General features: G+C 39.6%; 1 protein-coding gene and 1 long non-coding RNA gene across 2 annotated transcripts in view; one reads left to right on the top strand and one right to left on the bottom strand.

The window, feature by feature from the left end:
* Positions 1-19,911, top strand: part of LOC138855485 (uncharacterized) — a 562,399-nt gene that overhangs the window by 293,587 nt on the left and 248,901 nt on the right. The gene's annotated exons all lie outside the window — the stretch shown is intronic.
* Positions 14,776-17,816, bottom strand: LOC138855481 (zinc finger protein 84-like). Its single transcript, XM_070105084.1, has one exon. The coding sequence runs from the start codon at positions 16,123-16,125 to the stop codon at positions 15,166-15,168; it is 960 nt and encodes a 319-aa protein (XP_069961185.1). The 5' UTR covers positions 16,126-17,816; the 3' UTR covers positions 14,776-15,165.

Here is a 19,911-nt window from a genome sequence, read left to right as displayed (position 1 = left end):
CTTTAGGTCTTATAGGAATCGTGAGCCTCAGCATACAGGTCAGCAGCCTCAGCAACTTCCTCAGCTTTAATCAGGTTTCGTTCTCTAATGAATGTTCGTATCTGGTGAGGAAGAGCTGTCAGGAACTGGTCAGCAACCATGAAGTCTCTAAGAGATTCATAACTGTGATCAATTCCTGAACCCTCTATCCAAAAGTCGAACAAACGAAAGGGTGTTACCTGTAACTGTTGAAAGTTCTGGTCAGGCTGTAAGGTGGCATACCTGAAATCTTTCCTGCAAGAATTAGTGGTTTTTTGGTATGCTTTAAGGATTGCCTTCTTCAGTAGGTTATAATTACATATAATATCCTGCGACAAAGTTGCATAGATATTCAAAGCTGTACCGGAAAATAACATTCCTATCTTGGTAGCCCAGGTGTCAGCAGGCCATTCACAGAGGGTAGCGGTATTTTCAAACCTGATAATGTAAGAAGTTATGTCTTCTCCCTCTGTGAAGGGAGGTAAATTAGGTGTTGGAATATGTGCACTAGCTGCACGTTGTTCCATTACTCCTTCATCTAATTGCTGTTGTGAGAAAGTTAGCTTCTTATTCTCTAATTCAAGGCGAGTTTGTTCGAGCTCGAGATCCTTTTCTCTCTCCCTTAACTCATATTCTCTGTCCTTTGCTCTTTCCTCAAGTTCCCTTAATTTAACCTGTTCCTCACGTATCTTAGCTTGTTCCTCATGTACTCTAGCTCTCTCCTCATGATCAAGTCTATCACACTCCTTTTTGTCTTCTCTCTCTCTTTCTAACTGTCTTTCTTGGATTTCTCTCTCAATTCTCTCTCTCTCCTTTTTCTCTTCTCTTTTGATTCTCTCCCTCTCCTTTTCTTCTTCTCTTTCCCTTTCTAACTGTCTTCTCTCTCAATTCTCTCTCTTTCAAGTCTTTCCTGGATCTTAGCACTAATGAAAGATTCTAAATTTTTCCCTGTTATTCCTAAGTTACTTCCAGCATTCATCCAAAACTGGTATTCATCCATACTTGCAAGAATAACTTAAACTATCAGGGGAAATGAAACGGGTATTAAAGAAAAAGGAGGGTTCAATTCCTGCTTCACTCAAACTGTAAATAAACCAGAGGGCTCAATCCCTGCTTCAATTGAACAATATGTATTAATGAAAACTTATGGTTCTATGCCGGGTCCGAGCAAACAGTAAGTAGAATGGGGTCACTTGACCATCCAATCTTCTCACCAACAAATCAAGAGTTCCCTATGACAGTTCCCTTGATATAATAAAGAGCTCAATGAAACAAATTGTCACTGAAAAATCTCGGGTCCCTAGAGTCTAATCCTCCAAAGTGTTTCAAGCTCACAAGAAAGATGGCAGAATTAACTATTATATCCTGCCTGACTTGACTTACAATAAATTGAGACTATAACAATCACCATATCTTTTAAATACCTGTACCATAGTCCCACCATGGAGAATGATTACTCATGGCTGGTGGTAACCGTCTGTGGCATGCAGCGTTGAAGTTCCAATGGTAGATTCGAGATGGAGTTGAATCTTGATTCAGTCGAGTTGATCCTGGCAAGGTCGCCACTTGTGAAGGCATACTCAGCTCTGTAATAACTTCAGACAGTATTACCAAAGCTGGCTCCTCCTCAGGAAAATTAATGAATAGAAAACGAAATAATAATTCACAAAGATAAACACTTTATTATTTATTAAAGCAAACATAAAACAATAAAACATAACAGGTATATCCTATTTGAAAGAAAAATGAAAAATGAAATGAATAAAATAACATTTGAACTCAACGCTAATATATATATTGGGGTATCGGGTGTTGGTGACACTTCGTGTTGTTGAAATCTTAGCCGTTGCTGATGTGGAGGGGAGGGTCGCAGGAGTTGGTGACCACCACTGGCTAGTTCTTCACAGAGTATCGCCATGAGTATTCTATCCTGATGACAGGAAAGCAGGTTCTTTACCGCTGCAATGATGTGGGGTTACGTCCTGCAATTTCATACACGTGCACAGGTAATTAAATCCAAAATGGGGAAGTCTCTGGACGTTAGTCCTTCTCTATCAGTTCTTCTCGTTGACTGACAGGTGACCCTCTCTGTCATCCAAGCTGAAAAGAAAGACAGGTTACCCACTGCTTAAATAATCACTCTTATGGGGCTATAGGACCCAACATGTATTTATAAGTAACAGTTACTCTGGAATACCTAATTATATTGAATTGATGGGGACTTTGCTCTAAATGTCAGAAGGACTGATCAACCTTATGACTGAGAGGCAGCTGGGTCAAGCCTATTTTTCTCAATATAATAGGTTATACTATAGACACATAAACACACAATTTAAATAAGTAGTTTATAAAGTTGTATTTCTTTTTGTAAAAGTAAAATTAAGGTGTGGTAGAATTGTGGTAACTGGAGAATTGTGCTTGGCAACAGTCTTTTGTTTTGGTGGGAGGAGCTTAGCCAGTCTCTCTCTCTCTCTCCCTCTCACTGACTCTCTCTCTCTGTGGCTGACCTTCAACCTGGCAGGATCTCTGGGTCCTTCTTCTATCTTTTGGGGCATTATGTGTGCTCCAGAGGTGAGTTTTTATAATTTAAGTTGTGGCCACCATACCCAGGGTGACTAAAGTGTGTCAAAACACTGGTTAGCCAGAGTTATGTCAAGAGAGAAGGACAAAAGTTAATAAGGTACACCATGTGGGAGAACAGCTATGCAGTGTGTAGATCGTTGTTTTGAAAATGTGAGGCTGTAATTGTATATTCTGTACATATCTATTGAGAATACAGTTATATTTTTATAGTAGTAGTTTACATAATCTGTGAAGAGGGCTGGTGAAAGGGTATCAGAGACACTCAGGATGATCAGCCATGATGTAAGTATTACCCCTAGACAAATAAGACCATTAAGTAAAAGCTACCCCACACTAGAACATGTAGTGAGAACCTTACTATCAAAGTAATAAGGGACAAACCAACGTAACATGGGAGCTTGACCGGGAGAGTTATTTGACTGCTAAAATAACTCAAAACATTCTTTGAACTATATGTGCTGGTATGGGGTAATAACAGTTGCATGTTTCTGGTAGAAGATTTACCAAGGTGGGTCAGTGGAAGTGTTGTTTTCATATATTAGTTTGCAGGTTGTTTTTCTCCTAAGGTAGGAGAAAGGTTGAGTAACACATTTTTTGTTGTGGTTATGGTAAGTGCTATGTGCATAGTTACATTCAATTTGTGTTATTTTATGTGCCTGTGGGAACTTTGTCCACTGATACTGTAAGAGGGAAGCAAGTGTTTAAAGATAAAAAATTATGTCAGAAGATGAGTCTTCAGATTTTTTAGGCTTCAGGGAAGAAGGTAATAATTCATCAGTAAACATGCCTGTTAATAGTGAAGATGAGGAATCACCTACTCCAGGTGATATGGAAATGGAGAGAATGAGACTTAAATTAGCAGTACTAGAGGCTCAGATGAACTTAATGAAAGCTAAGGAGGAAGAACGTCAAAGGTTAGGAGGTTCAGAACAAGAGCCTGAGCAGTACTTTAACATAACTAAAGCTGCAAATTTTGTCCCTAAGTTTACAGAGAGTGACCCAGATAGATATTTTTCTTTCTTTGAGAAGACTGCTTTGGAGCAAGGATGGCCCAAACAGAAGTGGGCTACCCTAGTTCGCACACAACTTGTGGGTAAAGGATTCCAGAGAGTAGAGACTCTGGAGGGGCAAAATTTTTCTGATTATGATAAGATTAAAGAGGAAGTATTGCTTGCATACCAAATGATACCTGAGAAATATAGACAAAAGTTCAGAAATAAAAAATTTTGGGATGGGCAGACCTTAACTGAGTTTGGGAATGAGAAACTGTTCCTTTTTAAGAAATGGGTTTGTTCTAAAGGAGTTAATAAAGACTATAACAAATTAGTAGATCTGATGGTTCATGAGGAATTGTACAATACAATCCCTGTTGACCTCAGAGAATATTTAGAGGACAAAAACCCAGATAATCTTTCCGAAGCACTGGATCTAGGTGACCGATTCTTGGCTCGCAGGGAATTGGTAAGTAAAAACAGTTATGCTCCTTCTGAAAATTTCCCCACTCGTTCTAAACCTTATTCCAAGTCCTATGGTCATAAAGGTAAGTGGGACAAGAATTTTCAGGGACAAATGAAGGCTGAGGCACCCTCTAAAATAGAAAGAAAAGGTAAGTCAGCTGGAGCTCAAAGTTTACCTAGACAATCAGATAATTTTTCAGGTCCTCGAGTAAACAGTACCAGTCCTACACCAAATGGTAAAAATACCTTTAAGAGCTATGCCTGTTACTACTGTAACAAAACTGGACACACACAAAAGTTTTGCTGGTCAAGGCAGCGAGATCAGGAAAGGGAGGAACCACCCCAGAGGACTCTAACTGCAGACACACATCCAGTTGCCTGTATTTGGTCTTCAAAGCAAGGTGAGGAGGTACCTTTGGGTCTAGACCCCAGGATGCAGGTATTTTCTAGTAAGTCCACAGTTGCTTTGCATAAGGATGTGGGTAGGGTTGAGAATATAGTGTCCTTGAGAGATGGATGTAGCACCTACTCCTTGCTACGTGCTGGAGTGTTGCCAATGTCTAAGGATACCTATACTGGAGTAGATGTATTATTGAAGGGTATTACGGGTTCAACCATAAGGACACCAGTACACAAATTATGGGTAGAATTTGCATACCAAGTTGGCTATCTCCCTGTAGGTATCTCAGATGAAATTCCCTTCGAAGGGGTCGACCTCTTATTAGGGAATAATGTTATGGGCCTGTTAGACAGTGAAGAACCACTAGTATGGGGGCAACCAGGCCCCAAAGTTTGGGACAAGAAGGCTAGGGAGACCCTGCCAGACCTTTTTCCTGTTGGTGCCATCACACGAAGTATGTCTCGTGACCAGGATACCAAGGGAAATCCTTATATTTCTCATGAGGATGGTGAGGACATAGGTTTGGAAACTCTATTTTCTGATGTTGAACTGCAGTCAACTAAAGAAAAGGATACCACAACCCGAGTTGAGTCTAATCAGTGCAGAGATCAAGGTAGTAGTGTGAGGGAGATTGGGCCTACTATGATGCAGCTAATTGCTGCACAGGGGTGTGATGACACACTTAAGTCGATCAGAGCCTCGGCTGTGACTGAGGAGGAATCTTTACGTTTAAATAAATGCTTCTATTTCAGGAAAGGTATACTCATGAAGAAGGCACCTTCGGTTGCAGTACCAGTAGAAGGAGAGCCAAGTTTTTGTCACCAGGTCGTGGTGCCTGAGCCTTATAGAAACCATGTTCTTAGCTTAGTGCATGACACACCTCTAGGTGGACACCTAGGTATTGCTAAAACAGTATCCAGGGTTTCCAGGCACTTCTTCTGGCCTCGGCTGTGGGAGACGGTGGGAGATAATATAAAGACCTCTCATGCCTGCCAAATTATAGGGAAACCTAATCAAAGCATTAAACCTGTTCCCCTTCAGCCGATTTCAGCACCAGGTGAACCCTTCAGCAAGCTGGTAGTGGATGTCGTTGGCCCACTCCCAAGGACCAGAATGGGAAATAATTATTTACTAACAATAATTTGCTCCACTACCAGGTACCCAGAAGCAATCCCTCTACGCAAGATAACCGCTCGAGTGGTCTTAAGGGCTTTGATGAAGTTCTTTTCCCATGTTGGCTTTCCTCGGGAGGTACAAACAGATCAAGGGTCTAACTTTACCTCGAAATTATTTAGGAATGTGTTAAAGGGGTTAGATGTACAGCCCAAATTTTCAACTGCCTATCACCCTCAGTCTCAGGGAGTGATAGAGAGATTTCATCAAACTCTTAAGACAATGATGCGAGCTTATTGTATGAATAACACTAGTGATTGGGATGAGGGTATCCCTTTTCTCTTGTTTGCCGTGCGGGAAAGCACCCAAGAATCTCTCAGTTTCAGCCCTTTCGAGCTTGTCTATGGTCATCCCGTGAGGGGACCACTGACTATTCTCAAGGAGCATTGGCTAGGTGGTGAAAATGAGGCTTTCCCGCCGGAAGATGTTCTCTTTTTCAGGAAACGGTTGGACCAGGCGAGACAGATGGCAGCAGACAATCTCAAAGCTAGTCAGAGGGCCATGAAGCAGCGGTACGACCAAAGGGCAGCCCCTCGCTCCTTCAGTGTTGGAGAGGAAGTGTTAGCTTTGGAGCCGGTTCCGGGACATGCCTTGGCTGCACGATTTGATGGACCCTTTGTCATCACAGGCAGGTCTGGCCCCAATTATGTAATTAAGATGCCTGGCCGTCGCAAATCAGAAAGGACTATGCACATTAACAGGTTGAAAAAATACCATTCTAGGGCAGGAGTTGCCGCTATTCAAGTTGAGTGTGACGATACTGAAAAACTTCCTGTAACAACAGAAGTAAGGCTGTGCAATTCAGCCATCTTGCAAAATCCCTTGGCACACATGAAGGGACTCAGTGTACAGGGAGCCTGTGACTTGGTTCAGCTACTCCAAAAATTTCCAGATATGTTTGGGGATGTACCCAAAGTAAGTAAATTGCCTCCCCATGATGTGGATGTCGGGGAAGCTGTTCCAATAAAGCAGGCTCCTTACCGCATGAACCCAACAAAACAACTTCACATGGAGGAAGAAGTGAAATTCCTCCTTCAAAACCAGTTTGTAGTGCCTAGCGAGAGTCAGTGGGCATCTCCATGCCTGATGGATCTATGCGTATGTGCACTGACTATCGCAGAGTAAATGAAGTAATGAAGGCTGACTGTTACCCTTTGCCACGTATGGATGATGTGATTGATGCTGTGGGAGGGGCAAAGTTTGTGAGCAAACTGGACTTACTTAAAGGTTATTATCAGATACCCCTCACCCAGCGAGCCAAGGAAATTTCAGCCTTCGTCACTCCAGATGGGTTATTTCAATATAATGTTCTTCCTTTTGGGTTAAAAAGTGCTCCTGCCACCTTCCAGCATCGTATAAATACTGTCATAAGGAGGTTGGATGGTGTGCGGGCCTATCTAGATGATATTGTGGTATTCAGTAACCAGTGGGAAACTCACTTGGTAAGATTACAAAAGTTGTTTGAATGTCTATCCCAAGCCAAACTAACCATCAATTTGAGCAAAAGTGAGTTTGGCCAAGCCAGTGTACAATTCTTAGGATATGTAGTTGGTCAGGGAAAAGTTGCCCCAATTCATGCTAAGGTGGAGGCCATTATAAATTTTCCTAGACCACAGAATCGGAAGGCAATGATGAGGTTCCTGGGCATGGTGGGTTATTACAGACGATTCTGCCCCAACCTCTCCTAGGTAACGTCACCACTGACAACTTTGACCAGTCCCAAAGTTCAATTCAACTGGGACAGCAAGTGTGACAGGGCTTTTGAAAATGTGAAAATGTTATTAGGGAATGCTCCTATCTTGAAAAGTCCTGAGTTTGAATGCCCCTTCTCTCTACAAGTGGATGCTAGTGATGTAGGGGTAGGTGCAGTGTTGTTGCAAGGTGATGAGAGAGATAGCCTTCAGCCAGTTTGTTACCATTCAGCCAAATTAAAAAAGCATCAATGTGGTTATGCAACTGTAGAGAAAGAGGCTTTGGCTTTGGTGTTAGCTGTGCAGAAATTTGAAGTTTATATCAGTGCTTCCCCACATCCTGTAATAGTGTATAGTGACCATAACCCTCTGAGGTTTTTGCAAAGAATGAGAAACCACAATCAAAGACTCTTAAGATGGGCTTTGTTCCTACAGCCTTTTAATTTGAAAGTTAAATATATAAAAGGCTCAGAGAATGTGGTTGTTGATGCTCTCTCTAGATGTTTCATGTAGATGCATGGTGCGTACTTTGTACATAGTGTTTGTCATGTGCTGACCTTGTTGTTTTTGCAGTGGTGAACTCTCGGCGAGCCTGAGTACTCTCTACCAGCCGTCTGACTGTAAAGGAGTCGAGTCGGAGCCAAAAGTGTGACGAGGGTCAGGGTGTACGTGAATGTGAGTTGAGGCAGTGGTTGACAACCTTCGGTAACATGAGACGTTCAGGAAGGTATGTGATGTTGTGTCTTGGTGTGCTCTATGTACAAAACGGCCCGACGATTTGCCTTTGTGGTCCCTTGGACCCCTCCATGTTCTATGACAGCCTCCTCTTCATAAGTTTGGAGGATCTGTGTGGAGTGGGACCTCGGAAGATGGGCTTGAGTGCCTGACCATGTTCAGGATCGTGAGTGTTGACTGGAAGTCTCACTGTTTGGTTTGGCCACCAAGTGAGAGACACCTTGACATTTTTTGTGAAGTTTCCTGCCTGGTGTACACCTGACTGCTCTGGGTTTGGCTCTACTCTCGTCTCCTGATCAGGAAGATGCCACCCTGGAGTACCAGTTGCTTGCTGGATTACCGTAGCGGAGGCACAGGCCTGTTGGTGCGGGCTTTCACAGTGGGCATTGTGTGCAAATCTTGCATTGTAATGGGTATTGTTTTTAAAAGCAACTAACATTGTAAATAGTTACACACTTGAGTATATGGGTATGGTTAAAATGCTTTTCTAAAAAATTCTGCAATCTCTTGTAAATAACAGTAAAGTGAAGAGTAGTTATGGTGCTGGGAAAATGTAGCATTTCTAGTAGTCTTGTTTACCGCCTTCAGACTTAAGCAATATACTTTTTACTAGCCGTATCCTGAGGGACACGGCTAGCTTTTGTGAGACTATGTCTGGAGGTGGGGGTGTTATGGGGCTATAGGACCCAACATGTATTTATAAGTAACAGTTACTCTGGAATACCTAATTATATTGAATTGATGGGGACTTTGCTCTAAATGTCAGAAGGACTGATCAACCATATGACTGAGAGGCAGCTGGGTCAAGCCTATTTTTCTCAATATAATAGGTTATACTATAGACACATAAACACACAATTTAAATAAGTAGTTTATAAAGTTGTATTTCTTTTTGTAAAAGTAAAATTAAGGTGTGGTAGAATTGTGGTAACTGGAGAATTGTGCTTGGCAACAGTCTTTTGTTTTGGTGGGAGGAGCTTAGCCAGTCTCTCTCTCTCTCTCCCTCTCACTGACTCCCTCTCTCTGTGGCTGACCTTCAACCTGGCAGGATCTCTGGGTCCTTCTTCTATCTTTTGGGGCATTATGTGTGCTCCAGAGGTGAGTTTTTATAATTTAAGTTGTGGCCACCATACCCAGGGTGACTAAAGTGTGTCAAAACACTGGTTAGCCAGAGTTATGTCAAGAGAGAAGGACAAAAGTTAATAAGGTACACCATGTGGGAGAACAGCTATGCAGTGTGTAGATCGTTGTTTTGAAAATGTGAGGCTGTAATTGTATATTCTGTTCATATCTATTGAGAATACAGTTATATTTTTATAGTAGTAGTTTACATAACCTGTGAAGAGGGCTGGTGAAAGGGTATCAGAGACACTCAGGATGATCAGCCATGATGTAAGTATTACCCCTAGACAAATAAGACCATTAAGTAAAAGCTACCCCACACTAGAACATGTAGTGAGAACCTTACTATCAAAGTAATAAGGGACAAACCAACGTAACACCCACTGCTTAAATAATCACTCTCCATGATAAGTACAATACCTAAGAGACGTGGTGATTATTACAACAGTCAACTTAGAGCAAGGCTGAAAAGACTAAGTTTATTATTGGTCAAAAGTGAAGCTTTCAACCAATAAATCCACTAGAATACAAGGCAGGCATGTACTTACAGTAGTGTTGGGAGCTGTGAGTCGAGTGATTTACTGTTTGACCAGAGCCCCACACGTCACCTTTCGGGGGGGGGGGGGGAAGAAGGAGGGGAAGGGACAGCGGGAGCTAGAGTGACCCTACCTTAACAAGCAGCTGGCAGTCAAACTATCACTTTCGGGGTGGGAGAAAAAAGCGGAAGCTTGACTTACCCTACCTTAACAAGTAGCTGGCAATGAAACTATCACTTTCGGGGAGGGGAAAAAAGGTGGGAATAGCAGGAGCTTGACTTACCCTACCTTAACAAGTAGCCGGCAATGAAACTGTTACTATATACTCCCTCTCTCCTCCTATCTATTGAACTTTTCCCTCACAGGCTCACAATTCCTATAAAGACCTAAAGGGATCAAACCCTAAGGGCAAGGGTTCATCAGGCCTTAAGAAATCAAAGCCTCTAGTAGAAAGCAAAATGACTTCTTTTATTCCTGTTTGTCATTTGTGTGGTGTTAAGGGACATAAACGTCCAGATTGTCCTTCTAAGAAGGTCCAAAAAGTTGGATGATGTTTTAAAGACTGTAATGACCAAGAACCCTTCTGTTCAGGAACAGTTAATGGACTTAATGTATCTACCATTTTACGAGACACTAGATGCACATGTATAGTCATTTCTGATAAGCTGTTCCCTAACCTTAAAGAAACTCATTCCTCTGCTATACTTTCAGACTACTTGGGCCATACGGACACTTTTCCTACCATCCGTTCTTACATTAGGTTGGTCTGAAGCCGTACTAGCTCCCATCACTTCTTGCTCCGTACTAATAGGTAATGTAAAAGGTGCCATTCTTCCTTTTGAGGTTGACCTTTCATCACCAAAGGTGGACAAAAGTGTTTTAGATCTTCCTGTAGAGTAAGAGAAGCCCCTCGAAAGTTCAGATGAGACAATGTCTCATGAGATTCATGTGGGATTAAAAACCAGTGATGCTACTCTCGAAAGCGAGGTACTAGGATCACCGGTTCAGTTTTTAGATGAAAGTGAAGGTATCACCTCCGATACTATAAATATCTTGACTAGAGCTCAGACCAAAGCCCAGGCTTCTCCTACTGTCCATCCTTTGATTATCTCTGACTTTAAGCCTTTAGATATATCGAAGGACTACTTTGTCAATTTACAACGTAATTGCCCTTCTCTTCAGAATTGCTATAATGCCGCTTAACAAAATCAAGTTATCCAAAGGAAAAACTTTTCATATAAATTTGAATATATAAAAGGTATCTTGTACAAGTCAGTATTCAAATTAAATTCAGATGAGATAGACTATTCCATCTTAGTTGTTCCAAGTCAATGCAGAGAGACTGTTCTTAAAATGGCTCATGACCTGCCAGTGGCCGGACATTTCTCGCATCGTAAAAAATTAAATAAAATTAGGGAAACCAATTTTTGGCCAAAAATGTCCTCAGATATCACTACCTACTGTAGATCGTGTAAAGTTTGCCAACTGTCATCCTCCCGAGGTACCAGGCGAGTACCTATGGTCAAAATGCCAATCTTTACGGTACCGTTTGAAAGAGTAGCTATTGACATCGCTGGTCCTTTATCTCCACTTTCATCTGGGGGACATAGATATATATTAACATTAGTTGATTATGCTTCGAGTTTCCGTGAAGCCGTACCCTTAAAGACCATAACTACTACAGAGGTGGCTGAAGCCCTTTTCTCCATCTTCTCCAGAGTTGGCATCCCTAGAGAAATTCTGTCTGACCGTGGGACACAATTCACATCTGACTTAATGCAACATCTATACCAACTTCTGGGAGTGAAGCTTCTCTTCACCACACCTTATCATCCCAGCTGTAATGGGAGGATTGAGCACCAGCATTTGATTCTCAAGTCCATTTTAAGGAAACTTTGCTGCCTTAAACCTAAGGAGTGGCATCATTATCTACCCTGTGCTTTGTTTGCCATGAGAGAAGTTCCCAGTGACTCTTTGGGGTTTTCACCTTTTGAACTTCTCTATGGTAGACAGGCCAGAGGCCCATTGTCCATCCTTCATGACTTATGGACTAATGAGGAAGTAAAGGCTGAGGTTCAGTCTTCTTATCAGTTTCTCCTTGACCTTAGATCCACACTTGAGGAGACCTCTGACATAGTTTCGAAAAACTTAAGCTTGTCAGTGGACCAGTACAAAACATATTTTGATTCCAAAGTCAGAGGAGAAGTTTTAAAGTAGGGGATGAAGTTCTGGTACTTTTGCCTATCAAGTCAAATAAATTATTAGTAGCATGGAAAGGTCCATATAAAGTATTAAAAATTTGTGGGAAAGTTGACTACCTCATAGAAGTCAAGGGGAAACCTAAGCTTTATCATATCAACATCCTTAAGTAATATTACCGAAGAAATTCGGTCAACTGTTTGAATGACTTTGACTTAGTTTTTCAACACGAACTTGATAAGACAACTGAAGAGTGTAAGGTGTGCATAATTGACACCTCTAACTTAGACTATGATGAAGAACTACATGACTTGGTGACTCTTGACCACTCGGGCGCAACAAACATTAATATTAATGAATCTTTGGATGACCCTAAGAGACATGAACTACTTCAATGTGTGAGTAACTTTTCAGACGTCTTTACTGATATTCAAGCTGTTACCTCCACGGTAGTGCATAAGATTGACTTAGTGACGGACAATCCTATCAAACAAAAATTATACCCAGTTCCAGTTCACCTTAGGGATGCATTTGTCCGAGAGGTAGACAAATTATTAAAACTAAAGATCATTGAACCTTCAGTATCTGCATATTGCTCACCAGTAGTCATGGTTAAGAAGGAGGATAATTCATATAGACTTGCTGTTGACTTCAGAGGCCTTAATGCTATAACTTGGTGGGATGCTGAGCCTATGCCCTTAATAGATAGCGATCTACACAAATTTTATGACTCTTCCTTCTTTTCAGAGATTGATATTGCGCAGGCATATCATCAAGTAATGTTAGATCCTTCTTCTAAGCAGTACACCGCTTTTCCTACCCACCAAGGACTGATGCAGAACAGAACTATGCCCTTCGGTTTGGTAACTGCCTGTGCTATCTACGTGAGACTGATGAGAAAGGTCTTGGGTAATATGCCAAATGTTTCAGTTTATTTTGATAACATTTACGTAATGACATCCACGTGGGGTGAACATATCCTAACATTAACATCAGTTGTGCGTAAGTTATGCTCACATGGCCTCACTGCCAAGCTGAAGAAATGCTTTCTTGGGTATAACAAGATTAGATATCTTGGACTGATACTTTCTAATAACTTTCTGCAACCTCTCCCCAGTAAGATCAAAGCTTTATTAGAATTTAAATTCCCCAAAACCAAGAAGCTCATGAGTAGCTTTCTTGGTTCTGTAAAATTTTATGCACGGTTTATCCCGAACCTTACTGATCTTACAGGCATCTTATCTGATTTCCTTAAAAAGTCTGTGAAGGAACCTCTTGAACTTTCCGACGTAGCTCGGGAAAAGTTTAATGAGATTAAAAGTATCTTTTCGAAAGACCCTATACTTAAGATTCCAGATATTAATAAAACATTTTGTTTGAGAACTGATGCCTCCAATACTGGCTTAGGTACAGTGCTACTACAATACCATGATGGTACTCCCTTCCCTCTATGCTTCCTAAGCTGGAAACGCCTTCCTGCAGAAAGATACTCCACAATAGAAAAGGAATGTTTAGCCCTTGTGTGGGGTATCTCCAAACTTAAATTTTATTTGCTGGGAAAAGAATTCATTTTAGAAACGGACCACAAACCTTTGAAATATCTAGAAACTTTTAAGGGAACCAACAGTCGCCTCTTGACACTACAGGTCTTTAAGTTCCATATTGTATATATCAATGGTTCATTCAATTATTTCTCTGACTGGTTAAGTCATGACAGTCAGTAGAAGATTTGTTGCCTTACAGGACTTCCACATGTTAGAGCTTTTTCCTCGCCTATTCTTCTTACAATCTTTGACTATAAGTCTTGGTATAGGGGAGTGTGAGGGATAAATTCAAGAGATAGGAGTAGCGAGGGAGTATATAATAACAATAGTTTCACTGCCGGCTACTTGTTAAGGTAGGGTAAGTCCAGCTCCCGCTATTTCCCCCCCCCTTTTTTCCCCTCCCCAAAAGTGATAATTTGACTGCCTGCTGCTTGTTAAGGTAGGGTCAGTCCTGCTCCTGCTATCCCTTCCCCTCCCTCTTCCCCCCCACCGAAGGGTGACGTGTGGGGCTCCCGTCAAGCAGTAAATCACTCGACTCACAGCTCCCAACACTACTGTAAGTGGACTTTTTGGTTGAAAGCTTCACTTTTGGCCAATATCTAACTTAATCCTTTCAGTCTTGATAGGTTAAAAGTTTTAATAATCACCACATCTTTTAGGTATTGTACTTACCATGGAGAGTGATTTCTTAAGCAGTGGGTAATCTGTCTCTCTTTACAGCTTGAAATGACAGAGAGGGTCACCTGCTAATCAACGAATAGAATTGAAGGAGATGGACTAACGTTCTGAGACGTCCCAAATTCTGATCCACTTACCTGTTTGTGTATGCAAATAGCAGGATATAACCCCTCATCATTGCAGTGGAAAAAACCTGCTTTCCTGTAATCTGGATGGATTATTGAGGCTATAAAATCTGTGAAGAACGAGCTTGTGGGTTGTCACCAACACCTGCGACCCCCCCATCATCGGCAATGGCTAGTGTCACCAACACCAGACACCCAAGTTTTATATATATATATATTAGCGTTGAATTCAGATATCATTTATATTTTTCATTTTTCATTTTCTTTAAGGTAGGATTAATATTTCATATTTAAGAGTTTTATATTTTATATTTTCTAAATAATAAAGTGTTTATGTTTGTCAGTTTTTGTTCTTTTTCTATTCATTAATTTTCCTGAGAAGGAGCCAGCCTTAGTAATACTGTCTGAAGTTGTTACAGGGCTGAGTAAGCCTTCACACCTGGTCACAGACTGGGCCATGGGGGGGCATTGACCCCTGAACTCTCTCCAGGTAAACTCCAGGTAAACTCTCATGTGTGTCAAAAGATTGTTTTTTTTTTATTATTAAAACATTTCAGACACTCAGAGCATTGATATGGTTTATCTCCTGTATGTAATCTCATGTATGTCACAAGACTGCTTTTTTTTTATTAAAACATTTCACACACTCAGAACAGTGATGTGATTTATCTCCTGTATGTACTCTCATGTGTGTCACAAGATTGCTTTTTTCACTAATACATTTCAGACACTCAGAACATTGATATGGTTTATCTTCTGCATGTACTCTCATGTGTGTCACAAGACTGCATTTTTTATTAAAACATTTCACACACTCAGAACATTGAAGTGGTTTATCTCATGTATGTACTCGCATGTGTGTCACAAAATTGCTTTTTTCACTAAAACATTCAAGACACTCAGATCATTGACATGGTTTATCTCCTGTATGTACTCTCATGTGTGTCACAAGACTGTCTTTTCTACTAAAACATTTCAGACACTCAGAACATTGATATGGTTTATCTCCTGTATGTATTCTCATATGTTTCACAAGATGGCTTTTTTGGCTAAAACATTTCAGACACTCAGAACACTGATATGGTTTATCTCCTGTATGTACTCTCATGTGTGTCTCAAGACTGTAATTTCTACTAAAACATTTAAGACACTCAGAACATTGATATGGTTTATCTCCTGTATGTACTCTCATGTGTATCACAAGATGGCTTTTTTGATTAAAACATTTCAGACATTCAGAACATTGATATGGTTTATCTCCTATATGTACTCTCATGTGTGTCACAAGATGGCTTTTTTGATTAAAACATTTCAGACACTCATAACATTTATATGGTTTATCTCCTGTATGTACTCTCATATGTTTCAAAAGACTGCGTTTTTCACTAAAACATTTCAGACACTCAGAACATTGATATGGTTTATCTCCTATATGTACTCTCATGTGTTTCACAAGATGGCTTTTTTGATTAAAACATTTCAGACATTCAGAACATTGATATGGTTTATCTCCTATATGTACTCTCATGTGTGTCACAAGATGGCTTTTTTGATTAAAACATTTCAGACACTCATAACATTTATATGGTTTATCTCCTGTATGTACTCTCATGTGTATCACAAGACTGTCTTTTCTACTAAAACATTTCAAACACTCAGAACATTGATGTGGTTTATCTCCTGTATGTACTCTCATATGTTTCACAAGACTGCTTTTTACACTAAAACATTTCAGACATTCAGAACATTGATATGGTTTATCTCCTGTATGTACTCTCACATGTGTCTGAAGATTCCCTTTTTTACTAAAACATTTCAGACACTCAGAACATTCATATAGTTTATGTTCTTTATGTTTTTCCATATTTTTTTAAATATAGGTATTTTATTGAAAATATTTTAGTCATACAACAGTGGTAGTATTGTTAATCTTCCTTATATACTCCCATCTCTGTCTCATGATTTTTTGTTTAACTATTTTGGACACTGAACACATGGTTTTCCTTATGAACATATCCCCATGTTAAGATTTATTTAGGCAAAACTTTTCCTACTTATGAGCACTATTAAAGTTAATATTATTTGTTAAAACACTATCATATATGTACTAGAACACTGCAGATACACTCAACAATATTATTATTATTATTGTTACTATGATTATTATTATTATTATTTGCTATTGTGTTTAAACAAATTTTTCTGTATTCTTTTATTGACTCTTTGAGGGCTCAGACTCCCAGTCTGAAAATTCTCCACAGTGTCTAAAAAAAATATTTTTTTCTTAGGAAATCATAGAGAATCTTTTTCTGAGTGTAATAAAATAAAATAATTTTATAAAGAATTGATGATGTTATACTCCTGTAAATTTTGCTGTGTCAGAAATATTTATGCATTGGCAATTTTTCCCACTTTGAGTCATGTTTTTGGCCAATTACATAGTTCCACTAGACCAAATTCTTAGCTACTTACTAGTATGTGTTCCATGTTATCTAGTGACACATAAAATTGCCCAGTTCAACTATTTCAACTTCTGAATAAAGTGATTGGAAATTGGAAATATGGCCAATTTCACACAAAATTCAAAATAGGGTCCAGAATAATCAGTGCAGGCAACCTGGCACTAAACTAACATTTCTACTACTTATTAGTTACATTTGTAGGCTTTACAGATGAATTTCATTTTGATTTTTTATTCACAAATTATTTTTATGCACACTAAAAAATAGAAAAGTTACTTTTATTCAATATTGTAATAATGGTATAAATAATATCAGTGCATTCAGCAGCACACATTAAACCCACCAGCTGACGTGTACTGCACACGTGATGTCATTGTTTATCCTCTAATATCAGCAAAAACAGAACATTTCTACTACTCTGAACTCAATTTCAAGCTATTTTCAGTACTAAAATCCATCAAATTCATTTCTGTAATACATCTTCTATTCCATCAAATGAGACCAAGAAACAGTGAATGCTACCATAAAAAAACATATGAAAATACACCAAAAATTTGCTGTTTTAATCCAAAAACACAGTTGCACTTTTTTCTCATTATGCACTGCATGCTGCAGGATTTGTTTTATGTGGTGCACACTTACCACGTAGATGCATTCTCTCACATTTAGGCCCAAATTTACTACTCACAGCTTATCTGAGTAAGCTGAGCTCATGATGTAGTACTACAGCTTGGACCCCAGCTTAAAAGTCATAGAACTATAAAACAAACCCTCAAAGAATTAACTGCCATGCATTTTTAGATAGAATTCCCAATATCAAAATCAAAATTGTTTAATTAGTAATAGCTAGTTAAAAATTCACACGAAGAACAGCTGTTGCCTTTCTTGAAGTACTGAAGAAATAGTGTCTGGCAAGACACAACCTGGTAGTCTTCCATAAAATATGTCTGCAATATCAGTTGTTGTTCAAGACACTTACACTGCTGCTTCTTGAAGTACTGAAGATATAGTGTCTGGCAAGACACAACCTGGTAGTCTTACACTGGTGCTTCTTGAAGTACTGAAGATATAGTGTCTGGCAAGATGTCTGGCAAGATACAACCTGATAGTCTTACACTGCTGCTTCTTGAAGTACTGAAGATATAGTGTCTGGCAAGATACAACCTGATAGTCTTACACTGGTGCTTCTTGAAGTACTGAAGATATAGTGTCTGGCAAGATACAACCTGGTAGTCTTACACTGGTGCTTCTTGAAGTACTGAAGATATAGTGTCTGGCAAGACACAACCTGATAGTCTTACACTGGTGCTTCTTGAAGTACTGAAGATATAGTGTCTGGCAAGACACAACCTGGTAGTCTTACACTGGTGCTTCTTGAAGTACTGAAGATATAGTGTCTGGCAAGACACAACCTGGTAGTCTTACACTGGTGCTTCTTGAAGTACTGAAGATATAGTGTCTGGCAAGACACAACCTGGTAGTCTTACACTGGTGCTTCTTGAAGTACTGAAGATATAGTGTCTGGCAAGACACAACCTGGTAGTCTTACACTGGTGCTTCTTGAAGTACTGAAGATATAGTGTCTGGCAAGACACAACCTGGTAGTCTTACACTGGTGCTTCTTGAAGTACTGAAGATATAGTGTCTGGCAAGATACAACCTGGTAGTCTTACACTGGTGCTTCTTGAAGTACTGAAGATATAGTGTCTGGCAAGACACAACCTGGTAGTCTTACACTGGTGCTTCTTGAAGTACTGAAGATATAGTGTCTGGCAAGACACAACCTGGTAGTCTTACACTGGTGCTTCTTGAAGTACTGAAGATATAGTGTCTGGCAAGACACAACCTGGTAGTCTTACACTGGTGCTTCTTGAAGTACTGAAGATATAGTGTCTGGCAAGACACAACCTGGTAGTCTTACACAAAATATGTCTGCAACAGAAACATAAGTCAGTATAGTACAATATTCCTCAATTAGCAACACAACATACTTAACTAAAAAAGATTTTTTTCGCTATTGTCATATGCTTCACTAAATAAAATTGTCACTTATATGTTTATCTGTAAAGATCTTCAAGATAAATCACAAGTTGTGTATAATAATTATGTTAACTAATAATTGAGTAAACAATATGACTTCAACAAAAACATCTTTAATTTTTATTATATTCTTTGAGTATAATAATATTAATACAGCCTCTCCTCACTTAGTGATGTACTCGTTTACCGACGACTTGGACTTACAATGAACTCTCTGACCAGTATGCATACCTAAATAATATATATTAGAGTTGATTTCCTCTATTCTGCTTATTACAATATACAGTACACTACTATATAAACATTTAAAAATATACCAGAAATGTAATGAATGGTGCAAAGGTGACATTAAAACAATATCAAACATGGCTGACACAAACCCACTATCATTATATTATGCACCTCACTTAGCGATAAATTTGTTTACCAACGTGGTCTTAGGAACGTAACTCTGTTGTTGAGTGAGGAGAAGCAGTAATATAATCAAGGTGCTAAACCTGAAAAGGTCTTAGAGCACTGCAGGATGAATTATGTAAAGAAGGAATAAACGAAGGTCAGAGACTATTGTGTTGTAGGTGTGTGAAAGAGGTAGGGTTAGGAAAGGTTGTGACCCCTGCTCTCAAACCTGCTCTCATGGTTGAAGATTTTTCAAAAAAAAAAAAAAAAAAAAAAATTTACTTACGAAATGATGCAGAATCTATTTCTAAAGGTAATGAAACCAAAAGCGTAAAATTTGATAGAAAACTTTTGGAATTACGCTCTCACAAATTTAGTAGTCATGCTATATTTACTTATCAGTGATTTCGCCTCTTTTCAGCCCTAATTTAGGCCAATTCCAGCTTTCCATTATTATTATATTATTATTATAATCCAAAAGAAGCGCTAAGCCACAAGGGCTATACAGCGCTGCAGGGTAGGGAAGGAAGCGAGGGTATTGGGCGGCAGTAGGGGGGAGGGATGATCAGTAGGTTACAGAAAACAGCAGGGCAGGGGATAGTGCGGGCGTAAAGGGCAGCAAGGGATTGAGGTTGAAAGGACTGAAGGTATCATCAGAGTTTGTGAAGTAAGTCAATTGTTGTCAAAAAGTCAATGAGAGAGTCCGGATGAAAGGTGGGTCCATCAACGAGAAGGGAAGGTAAAGAGAGAGC

The sequence above is a fragment of the Cherax quadricarinatus genome, chromosome 96 (assembly GCF_038502225.1).
Source record: "Cherax quadricarinatus isolate ZL_2023a chromosome 96, ASM3850222v1, whole genome shotgun sequence".
In the NCBI taxonomy this organism is placed as follows: domain Eukaryota; kingdom Metazoa; phylum Arthropoda; class Malacostraca; order Decapoda; family Parastacidae; genus Cherax; species Cherax quadricarinatus.
Note: the sequence above shows the minus strand (reverse complement) of the source record. Positions and strands in the feature narration are given on the sequence as shown.